The 11,871-nt window shown below is 37.3% G+C and overlaps 1 protein-coding gene across 13 annotated transcripts in view; it reads right to left on the bottom strand.

The window, feature by feature from the left end:
* Nucleotides 1-813: 813 nt before the first annotated feature.
* Nucleotides 814-11,871, bottom strand: part of GARIN2 (golgi associated RAB2 interactor family member 2) — a 34,419-nt gene continuing 23,361 nt past the window's right edge. For 7 of the 13 annotated variants that reach the window (XM_058739386.1, XM_058739383.1, XM_058739381.1 and 4 more), the window contains 3 exons: nucleotides 6,341-6,369; nucleotides 4,678-4,776; nucleotides 814-932 (listed from right to left, as the gene is read on the bottom strand). In XM_058739386.1, coding sequence (XP_058595369.1) covers nucleotides 910-932; nucleotides 4,678-4,776; nucleotides 6,341-6,369 — 151 coding nt within the window. In that variant the 3' untranslated portion in view covers nucleotides 814-909. Of the gene's footprint in view, nucleotides 933-2,681; nucleotides 3,840-4,677; nucleotides 4,777-4,817; nucleotides 5,101-6,340; nucleotides 6,370-11,871 lie in introns of those variants that run through there. The other 6 variants (XR_009264564.1, XR_009264565.1, XR_009264566.1 and 3 more) reach the window with 6 other exon arrangements.

The raw sequence follows: 11,871 nt of genomic DNA, 5'->3' as shown, positions 1-11,871 counted from the left end.
GTAAGCTCCACTTTCACCACCTATCTGTAAAAGAGAAAAGTAATAATACCCCTTTAGATTGTGAAGATTGAGAAGGCATGCAAAGCACATTGTAGAATGACTGGCAGCTTTTTGAAAAGGAGTAAGTGGTGGCTTTTAAAAATCCAAACTATTCTTTGGATAGGGACTGTGTGTAATTCTTTTTCTATATTTAAAAGTATAGGAGTTTTAGGGGTGCCTGGATGACTCAGCTGGTTAAGCGTCCAGCTCTTGATTTCAGCTCAGGTCATGATCTCATGGTTCATGCGACTGAGCCCCACATTGGGCCCTGTGCTGATAGCATGGAGCCTGCTTGGGATTCTTTTGCCCTCTCCTGTGCCCCTCCCCTGTTGTGTATTTGTGCGTGTGCACTCTCTCTCTCTCTCTGTCTCAAAATAAATAAACTTTTTTCTTTTTTTTAAGTATAGGAGTTTTTAAAAACCTGTTTGGAAGTGGCATTCATTGATTCAGCAAATACTGTCTCTCAGGCCATGTGCTCAACACTTAGAACACAAAGACTTAAACACCATGGTCCCCCTTCAAGGACCTCATAGTGCTTAATGTTAGAAACAACACAGAGTTGGGCTAATGTCCAAGTGAGAAAAGTAAAACCAAAGAGAATAACAAATTTAACCAATAACTCCAAAGCAAAGAAGCCCTATAGATAAAAATTGAGTTTATAATTTGAAAATCTTAATAGTTCTGTATGTTTCTCTACTTTCCTTTAAAACTGATATCCCCTATTATAATAATCAAGATGTAAGAAATTAGATTGGCATGGATTTAAATACTTAATGATTGATTAGTAGTAGCCTTTATTTCTGCCACATGGAAGACACTGCCTTGTTTTTCTCTTCTGTTGGTTATTATTTCTTGAGTTGTTCTTATTTTTTAGTTTAGTAGTTTGTATTTATCTGCCAAAAAGATGGAAAAGTCAGTTCAATTCAAAGGTCTAAAACACAAAATATTTTTAAAGTTATTACTGTTAAGTGTAAAACATTAAAAAACTAAATATAAGTAAAATAAGTGATTGAAATAAGTAAAATTGCATTTTTAATATAGCTTCTCTTCTTAATCTAACAGTAAAGATCCTTTGGACAGATAAGATCTCATTTTTTAAATCTAGAGGTTGAAGTGATGTTAAAGGAACCTCTTATAATTTCTTAAATTTTTTGTTTTTAAAGGTTGTTTCTACTCATATAAGAATCTAATAAATCAAGATGCCAAGATTAAGATTATGGGCTTTAGTCTTTAAAAGTTATAGATGTGTCATTGAATTATTTGCAAGTCCTTGATCTGTCCTAGTCTGAGTCCTAAAATAAGTCATATATATATATTTACATACACATAATATATGCTCACTATAAATAAGGGGCCAAGTAACTTTCATACTTTTTCAGTTGTGATAATATGAAGTCTTGATTAGTATCCAAAATTTTTCACCATTAAAAAAAAACATCTGGGGCACCTGGGTGGATCAGTCGGTTAAGCGTCTGACTTCAGCTCAAGTCATGATCTCACAGCTCATGAGTTTGAGCCCCATGTGGACTCTGTGCTGACAGCTCAGAGCCTGGAGCCTGCTTCGGATTCTGTGTCTCCTTCTCTTTCTGCCCCTCCCTGCTCATGCTTTGTCTCTCTCCCTCTCTCTCTCTCTCAAAAAAAAAAAAAAAAAAAAAATTAAAAAAAATTTTTTTTAATCATCTACTTTTTCTTGTATATCAGCAGTTCACAGTTTAAATATCTGGGAGCCACTTTTTAAATTTTGGAAGCCAAGATTTAAATATGGTATGTATATTACTATTTTTGCCCTTCTTTGCATTTGCAGATCTCTCTTCATAAGACCCTGGGGTTTGAAATTTCATCATTATAGAAAATATCAGTCAAAGGATGGGATCATTGTAGAATATTGAGTTATCTTTAAATGAATTTCTCTTTCTAAATGCTGTAATATATTGAGAAATGACAGGGGTTGGGACCCTCCCTAGGTACCAACACACATCACCCTGAGTGCCTCCTTTACTGTCCACCACCACCATAGAACAATATTAAGAGCACACTTATGGGAGGAAAGAAATGATGAAAGAACAGGCCTAGACGAAGGAGTGTGCAGAGAGGCCAGGGGGTATTGTGCATGGGCTTTTATCTTTTGGCTACGCTGTTTTCCTCTGGTGCATTACGTCTGGCCCATGGTGTGCATCTGGGTGCGTTCCTATTAATAAGTGCCCAAATGCTAAGCTGACTGTGGTGGCAGAGTGACACAGAAGAGTGGAAAGAAGGGTGGGCACCTCAATTCCAACATCAGAGCCCAGATGAGATATGGCCATGTGGTTCCTGCCAAGGTTGGAAAAGAGTTTGAGGAGGGAACAAAGAGAAAGAATAGGGATGAGAATGATGGAATCACTTGTAAAAGCAGCAGCAAGTAATATTCTTCTAGTGCCTCACCTGAAGCTCCCCTAATCCCTGTGCGACATTACATTTTGACACTTGAAGGATTCTAGAGCAGAAACTACAATGAACCCTCAACATTCCATTCCACCTCTATTGTTACTACAATAGAAGCAATAAGATTCAATGTCAAAAGATTCAATTTATTGACAACTTTTTGTGAAAGTGTCATGTCTGTCCTTTATCATCTATAGCAACTTATAATTGTAAAAAATTACCTTTAGGTTGTCTTACATGTTTTTTTCCATTGGCCTTTTCTTTTTCTGTTTTACTTTCCTTTCCTCACATCCATTCCCCTGAGAAAGGGGGAGACAGATGAGGCACAAGTTTGAGGGAAGTAAAAGATTTGACATGAGAGGAGGGAGCCAGAGGGCGAAAAGAAAAATAGTGAGGAAAGTGAAATAGAGATCATTAGAGAGGGGAAGTGAAGAAGAAAGAAAAAAAGCCAAAAGGAAGAGAGAAAAGCACAGGAGAGAGAACTCAATTTGGTCTTAAATTTAAAAATGTCTTTATTTTTCCCAATGGACCCCATTGTTAAATTTCACAGTTTCCTTGTTAGGGTCCTCCCATCCTTTCTCTTTTTTAGACTGGGTTTCATAAACAGAATGAAAATGGCTGCTTAAGATTGCAAGGAATTTGATTTGCAATAGTTAAGAGGAAAGTGGAAAAGAAAGATGGATATAAATGGGGAGGAAATTCCCAGTGTTTGGTAGCAGTTTTTCCTTCTCTATTTCTTGGATGTCTATCCTTTGTCTGATTGCTTTCCATCTTGGGAAAATACTATAGGATCAAAGGTAAGCCTAAGTTTGGGCTCACCGTAAAGAGATCAACAGAGCTAAAGTGAGTAAAACCTAGATAGGTAAGAAATTAAAAGTCAAGAAAAGGGACAGATGGACCCAGATCCTGAGAGAGAGTGTTAGCCTAGGCTCTTTCCTGCAGCCTTTTCATGAAAACAGTACATTCAGAGTCTACTTTACCCAAAGCCTTACTCAGAAAGGAGAAAAAGTGTCCTTTTGTCAAACTGCTGAGTGGTTTGAGACATGAATAAGAGACTCAGGTAGCATTGCCTGGAGTTGGGTGAATGTGAATCTGACCAGGTTAATAGGACCAGGGTTTTGTTTTATTGCAGTGGGGAGCAGTTACTATTCTGGCTACTGCCTAGAATAGAAATCAGATTCACAGACTCATTTTTAGTCTACATTTAGTCTAAATTCAATGGAACAAGGGATTAAGATTCTACTAATCCTTGCTCTTCTTGGGGTAAAAAGTGTTAAGTGTGAGTAAGGGTATGAGAGGGGAAAAAGAAGTGATTTAGAGGACTGTAAAAAGGGGGAAAGAAATGCTAAGCAGAGGGAAAATCAAAATACTATGCAAGCCTAAGTAAGGAAAAATGGGAAGACAGGAGAGAAAAGTGGAAAGAATAAGAAAGTACATGAAAAAAAAACCCAGGAAAAATAATTAATACTTTGTGAAAACTGCAAGCCAAATTTGTATATTGTACCACCCTCATGATTTAACAAGCTGAGTGTGACAAACGTCACTGCATGTTTGCTCTACCTTTGCTTAGCTCCTGATTTTCAGAGCCCCATTTTAAGCTGCCTGCTAAATTTACAAAGATGGCCACCAAGACCATAAACATGTCAGCTTATAAAGTCATAACAGCTGAAAGGGTCTTGGGACAGCTAACCATGCCCTCTTCAATTCCTCACCCATATGCACACATATTTGGCAGCTGAAGAAGCTTGAGGTCCAGAGACATTAAATGACACATCCGTGGAACAGAGGAAGTGCAGTTAGAACTCAAACCTAGGGCTTTTGATTCCAGGTGCAGTATTTAATAGCTGGTTTCTTCATCATTGCCTTCCAGATTTCCTGTAATTCATTTTCCCAGCTTGTTTCATGGACTCATTACCTCCTAGTTAAGTTGCCTCTCAAACTCTGTCATCTTCAGTTGTTGTTGTTGTTTTTGTTTTTGTTTTTTTCTCTTGTCCCCACAAGTAGTCAGTCCAATAAATCTTGTTAACTGCATATTCACATCCTTGTTTCCATCTGGCTTTTTTTCCCCCCCTAGGTTCAAGACTGACACATTTCACCCTGGACCATTATAATGATTTCCTACCTGTAGCCCGCTGCAGCTCTCTTAGAGATTGCAGTCAGAGTAATCGTTCTAAAACATAACACTCGTTTCGTTATTTGTCTTTCAGTGGCTCTTACCTGCCAAAAGGAGGTCTGTACTATCCAGACTCCTTAGATGACCCAAGACTTCCATAATCTGGATCCTGCTTTGCTTTCCAGCTGCATCTCTCACTATTCCTAAATTGAATATGCCCAACACTGTCTTATTCTTCAATTTTGCTCTTACTGTATCCTGTACCCAGGATATTCTTATTTCCCTTTTCCTAACTCAAAGACTGCTTCCTTCATAGACTCTTTCATGATTTTCTCTCTTGAGCTAAAACTATATTCTCCACTTTTCTCTGAAAGCACCTATAACATTTTACTTTATGTTACTTGGGCCCATCTCTTGAGGCCAGGTGATGTCCTATTATGTATTTTTAATCTCTCTCAGAGTCTGCCACGGTGCCTCATATATAATAGATAAGGATCAAATGCTTCTTCAGTTCAACAAAACTAAGCCTGTGCCAGAAGACAGGTGAAAGAATCAGTCACATATGGAATGAAAATAAATGTATCAATATCCTACATTAATTATAAATTCCCAATGCATAAATAACTAGTGCTTCAGAATGTATGTTGTATGTGATTGTACTAATTATGTGCTAATCATATGCTAACATACTAATTATCAGTAATAAGGCTGCTGCAAGATTTATCCTTGTTTTTGGAAAGTAAGACGAAAATATCTGGCTATTGGACATCTCTAGAATTTCTATAAATTTACTGTGATTTCGTTTTGAAATAGAACTTGAGGAAAAATTGGTAGGTGAAAATTCTATATATTGCAAAGGAGATTTTGCATTTTTCTTATAAACGACAATGGCATTTCCCTACAATGTTCTCAGGTTCAATACTGTAGATTGGAACTTCACATCTCAGTGAAGTTCATCTGGTACTTTTGGACACCAAAGCTCAGTGGTAAGGTCTACAGACAAAAATCCCATTTATATAAACACTATCCTCTAGTTGTTTGCTCTTCTTTGTAGGACTCTTGCAAATGTGACTGAGAATGCCTTCACGGGTTCTTGGATTTTAAAGCAGAAGTATTTTTTTTTCTCCCCATGATGTTCTTTTATGTGCATGACTGGAGCTGAGGCCTATCCACCCCTCAACTTAGACAGTAACTTAGAAGTAGGTCAGCAGCAAGCAAGGGGACAGATCTCCACTGGTGCCATATGACAACCCCCATGTTAAAAACTTGTTGCTAAGAAGTTAAAAGATCCTCAGACACGAGAGTATGTAAAGAAACAACTGCTGAATAAAACATTAAATAGTATCACCCGACAGCAAAGCGGAGCCCCAGATACAAGTAAGGACTATACAATTGTAGATTTACCAAGAAATTTAGTGGTAGACCACTTTCCTTCCAAACCAGCAAGGATACAAGACCCTATTGTTTGGGTTCTGCCTGCTGAGCAGGCCTGGGAGTGGTTCATGCTCAGTGAGCTGGATTCAGGGAACTGGGAAACTGACTCTACCAGCACAGAAAAAGTGCAGTGATGCCTACCACTTGCAAGATAGCATGAGGACAGGCTTTGAAGAATAGTTCCTGCATGGTGGGACTCTCAGAATGGAGCAAAGGGGACACATCAAAACATCTAGCTGGATTCCTTTGCTCATAACTACTTTCTTCCAGGACCCAAGGTTGACTACTGGATACCAGAGATCACAAAGAAATGTAGTGGAATTTGTTCCATACCTGAAGTGCCTGAATCAGTTCTCATGCTCCTGCAAAAATAAACAGCACATTTCAAAATTTTGCCAGTGTAACCACAAATATTTAGAAAAGAATTACTAAGTAGGAGGTAACTGGCCTTTCCTAAATGCTTTGTAGGTGGTAATGAAACATGTGTAGCAAGCTAGGGTATTACATTATTAACACATATTAGAGTAAAATTACCTAAAATTCTGTCAACATGCAAGCTATCCAACCTGTAAAAGCCATAAAAGTGAATAGTATATAATGACACATAATCTATTTTTATTTTCTCTATCACCTGTCACTCGGTGAGGCTGTGGGCATCCCTATCCTGCTGCCTCTCCAGCGTTGGAAAACTCATTTGGGGCTGAGGCAGAGAGAAGCTAATCGCTGCTGCTCAGGGGCTTCCATAGAGTCTATTGTGTTGGGAATATAGGCCCTCATAGAGACATGGGAGAAATTCTGGAATAGATGGATGCCTGGGGTTAGAAGGTACCCACCTCTTCTGGCTTCATCACAATCTCTATGGCCCTGATGGAGGTGACAGCACTTGGGAATCTTACAGGCAAATGACATGCTCAAGTATTTGCCTAAGTTAGTACTTGGTTAGTTTACTTAGCTTACTGGATAAAATAGAAAACTATCTGTCAGGTGTTCAGACCATTTCACTTTCGGAAATGCCTTTGGATAACTAAGCTTTTGGATGTCTTTGGACAAAGAAGCTTTCTGCATTCCTGATTTTTAAAATTAATAACAATAATTAAAATACTTGTTTTCTTAACCTCATTAGCATGCTAAAACAAATTTTCACCAAATCTTTGTTTCTTGGCTACATTTTCAATAAATATTTTGGAAGCATGGCTGTTTGAGTAAAAAAAAAAAAGCATTTGGGAAGAATAATTACCCTCAGATAATAGCTTCCCAGATAAATGTATAAAGACATAATTATGATCCATTTTAAGAGGTCTGGCAAATACATCCAGTTGGAGGTCTACAATGGATCTTTCTGAAATAAAGGTAAATTAGTCATTTTCTAAGGCATTTGCAAATAAATTCTCCTGTAGCCTTCACCAAATAGGTCGGTGATTTAAATAAAGGTTGAGCTTAATGATAAAAGTTTTTGAGACTGAGAAATATTAAGTAAATGTACTTTAAAAAATCGGTGCAAAATTAAAATGAAGCCTGATATTATCCTCTTTAAAACAAAGGAAAGAGTCACAGTAGCAATATTGTCAAGGTATAAGAAGGAATAGAAATAGAAATGCTCTACAAAGTAAATCCTAAGGTAAGGTTATAGAAGTCTCCATAGTCTTTCATTCATCCAGATCGAAACTGCTCAGTTTACATTTTAAAACTAATACATCTGAGGGCAAAATATTTAACAAGCTCATTGTTTAATTTTTTTTTCATTTTCCCAAAGTACGCAGTTATAAAAATGTCACTGAAATCCATGGTCTTGGAGATGAAAACTAGATAGAACTTACTTATCACTTTCAGTATCTTGACTTAATTTTACAAATGTCCCAGGAATAAACTGAATTCTATTCTGTTCTAGGATATTACACCTTTCATTCATAATGAACATTCTCAAATTAGGCTCTGGCTAGTAATTATGTTCCAGATGCAAATAGGCAATAAAAAAAGAACCCATACTTGATTAAATTGGGGTTAAGAGGATTACTTGGAACCCACATTTGTTTTTTGCTTTGTTTTTCTTTCTTTGTCCCCAGTACAGTCAGCAGAGAGAGGAAGCTGAGAGACTGAAAGGCAGAACCTTGAAGAAATTGGGATTTGTTAACCTTCACGATCCTTTTTATCTGTTAAATTCTATGATTTTTGCCATTTATATAGGGATTCATTTTCTCATTGTTTCTAATAATGATCATAATAGTTAAACAAATCTTTGCACCTACAGAACATTTTACATCCTAAAAATTTAAGTTATCCTTATACTTTTTAATATTTTAGTTTTATTTATTTATTTTTTAGTTTTTTTATGTTTTGAGAGAAAGAGGGAGAGAGTAGAGGAGGGGCAGAGAGAGAGAGACGGGGAGAGAGAGAGAGAGATGGGGAGAGAGAGAGAGAGAGAGAGAGAGAGAGAGAGAGAGAATCCCAAGCAGGCTCTGCACTGTCAGCACAGAGCCAGATGATGATGTGTGGTTCTCCTAAGGATCACCCTTATTCCTTTGCTTTCCTTGACCCCTCCTTGGCCAGGAAAAAAGGTTAAAAAGAAAGCCAGCTTTGAGTAATTAATCCTCAGTTGCTTAAGATATTTTTGAGTAAAGGTTTTTGGTGTTGTGCTTTTTTGAGCCAGAATAGCCAAATTTCTTTTATCTACACTATTGGAAATGAAATGAATTATTAGTGTTAATAATGACAATTTACTGGGCATCTAATGTGTCCCGAGATCGTTCCATACTTTTATTGCTCTATTTCTAAGAACGCTGCAACACACTCAGGTGCATTTACTGTTTCCATTCCGTTCCACTCCTTTAAGGAGTCCTCAGGATGTACTTATATTCGACTTCACCATGCTTTCTGTCATTCACTGTAGCAGTAGATTAAAATTACATAAGAAACACGAACAAGTCTTGACCCCTTGCAGAAGAATGTCTGAACTCTATCCAGGACAAATGGCCTGATGCTTGTTTTTGAGAAGATTCCAAGGAGAAAGATTCTACAACCTCCAGAAATTAGTTCCGTTGTTTATTAATATCCAATCAGTAATATGCATTAATGCTTTTTTTATAGATTGGTTGATTGTCTGCTATATTGTTTTACTACATAATAAAGTTTTATTTGTAAACTGTTTAGTTAAAATAATTTTCAGTTTAAATCCACTTTTTTAAATTTAGCCTTTAAATTTGGACTTCCTCATATGCTGAAGATGGTAATTGTCACCTATTCCCATTTTCTTCCTCAATTTAAATAGCCTTGATTTCTTTCCTGCACTAAAAAATATTTAAGTTTTGTGCCCCCCCCCCCCCCGGGTTCAGTTTTTGGATAGTATAGTAGAAAGATAACTTCAGAGGTATAGAATCATCTTTCTACTGTATTCAATGTAAGTCAAAGCTATGTTAGATTTATGTTCAGTCTAATCTAGAATCTGAATCCTCCCTTCCATCTCTCCCTTTCTCTCTTCCTTCCTCCCTACCTTTCCTCCCTCTTTTAATCTATTCTCTTTTTTTTTTTTTTAATTTTTTTTTTCAACGTTTTTTATTTATTTTTGGACAGAGAGAGACAGAGCATGAACGGGGGAGGGGCAGAGAGAGAGGGAGACACAGAATCGGAAGCAGGCTCCAGGCTCCGAGCCACCAGCCCAGAGCCTGACGCGGGGCTCGAACTCACGGACCGCGAGATCATGACCTGGCTGAAGTCGGACGCTTAACCGACTGCGCCACCCAGGCGCCCCTTTTTTTTTTTTTTGAGTAATTACCAAGCGCCTGGCATTGTGAAGTTTTTAATATCAGTTTATTTAATCCCTGTAACAACTACATGGTTAGTGTTATTTTCATTTTACAAATAAAGAAACTGAGACCTGAAAAAACTAATTTAACTTGCCCTAGAGGGGGCAGAATTTGAACTCAGGGTTGTCTGACTGCAAAGGTCATTGTCTAGCTGCTGTGTGTTCCAATTAATGCATCCTAGCATCAGTTTTGATTTTTAAATTATACATGTAATTAATTGTACAATAAAAGTTTAATGGAAACATCTATCAAAAGCTACAACAAATATTAATTCCTTTAATCACCAACTATGTCCAAACACTGTGGTTTCTTATCATCCTGTCTGCAGAAATAAAATACCGTTGTATATACATTTTTCAGAATTTCACACTTCCAGTTTGCAGTTCCTTATAGTCATATAGGTCTTTTTATTGAAATTTTCTGATTCTTTTCCTAATGGGGATCTGCTGTTTCACTAAATTAACATACTATTTCCTGGTTAGCTATTCTTCTGCCAGGGGTTGTTTGGATTGCTTTCAGGTTTTAATTACAAAACAGTATGTTCAATTAAATTATTTTCTGTTTCAAATTACTTCTTTGCTACATGTTCCTTTAAGTCAAGGGGTATAACTATTTGTAGTGTGAATTGCCAAATCACTCTGTAGAAAGTTCCCACCATTTACAGTGTCCCCATCAATATTAGAGGTAGTTAATATCTAATCAAAAGCCAAATGGTAAATGCTTAACTTGTATTTCTTTAATTATTAGTGAGATTGATCCCTCACTAAGTGTTTATTTGTCTTCTGGAGTAAATTTTCTATTCCTAACTTTAAACCATTTGTTAATTGGATCCTTCACAAATTTCCATCAGCTACTTATATATATGGAAGGTAAAACCTTTATAGATTATTTATTATTATTCTTTTTCCATTGTATTGTTATGTATTTATTAAAATGATTTTTTGGCAGATATTTATAATTGTTTTGCAATCAATCAACCTGAACTCTATTCTTTCAGAGCCCCACCTTGCTTTCAGATCTCTGTCCTTCCTCAGAGAAGTTTCCAGACCACTATAAGATATCCTTCCTCCTCCTCAAATCACCCTCTATTCTGTTATCCTATTTTTGTTTGGGGTTTATTTTTGAAGCTTTTTTTTAATGTTTATTTTTGAGAGAGAGAGAGAGAGAGCGAGAGAGAGAGAGAGAGAGAGAGAGAGAGCACACGCACATGCACGTGCAAGTGGGATAGGAGCAGAGAGAGGACAAAGGATCCAAAGTGGGCTTGGTGCTGATAGCAGCAAACCAATGTGGGGCTCAACCTCACGGACCGTGAAATTATGACTTGACAGAAATCAGAAGCTCAGCCGACTGAACCATCCAGGTACCCCGTTTTATTTTGTTTTTTAATGTTTATTTATTTATTTTGAGAGAGAGCGTGAGTGGGGGAGGGGCAGAGAGAGAGAGGAAGAGAGAGAATCTCAAGCAGGCTCCCAGCTGTCAGCACAGGGACTCAGTCTCACAAACCATGATCTCTCTGTGAGATCATGACCTGAGCTGAGATCAAGAGTCATACACTTAACCTGACTGAGCCACACAGGCACCCCTCTATTTTTGTATTTATCACAGCACATTCCAGCTGGCATAATGTATTTTATTTGTGTATTATCTAGATCCACTAGAATGAAACATCCTATAACTTATATTCACAGCTGTATCCCCAGTTCCTAGCACAAAGAAAGTGCTCAGTAAATATTTTTGAAAGAATGAACCAAACTTTGCCATTGAAAATTTCTTCTGTTGCTTCAAAGGACAAGAAGTGATGTTTCTTATGCAATTGAGGCAATTTCAACTGTTCCATTTTCTTCTAGCTTATTTTAGTTTTAAAATATTTTATTCTTTTGGAGTACCTGGGGGCCCAGTCAGTTGAGCATCCAACTTCAGCTCAGGTCATGATCTCACAGTTGGTGAGTTTGAGCCCCCAGAGCCTGGAGCCTGCTTCGGATTCTGTGTCTCTGTCTCTCTCTGCCCCTCCCCTGCTCACTCTCTCTCTCTATCAAAAATAAATAAACATTAAAATTTTTAAAA

Source organism: Neofelis nebulosa, chromosome 7 (assembly GCF_028018385.1).
Source record: "Neofelis nebulosa isolate mNeoNeb1 chromosome 7, mNeoNeb1.pri, whole genome shotgun sequence".
Taxonomy (NCBI): domain Eukaryota; kingdom Metazoa; phylum Chordata; class Mammalia; order Carnivora; family Felidae; genus Neofelis; species Neofelis nebulosa.
Note: the sequence above shows the minus strand (reverse complement) of the source record. Positions and strands in the feature narration are given on the sequence as shown.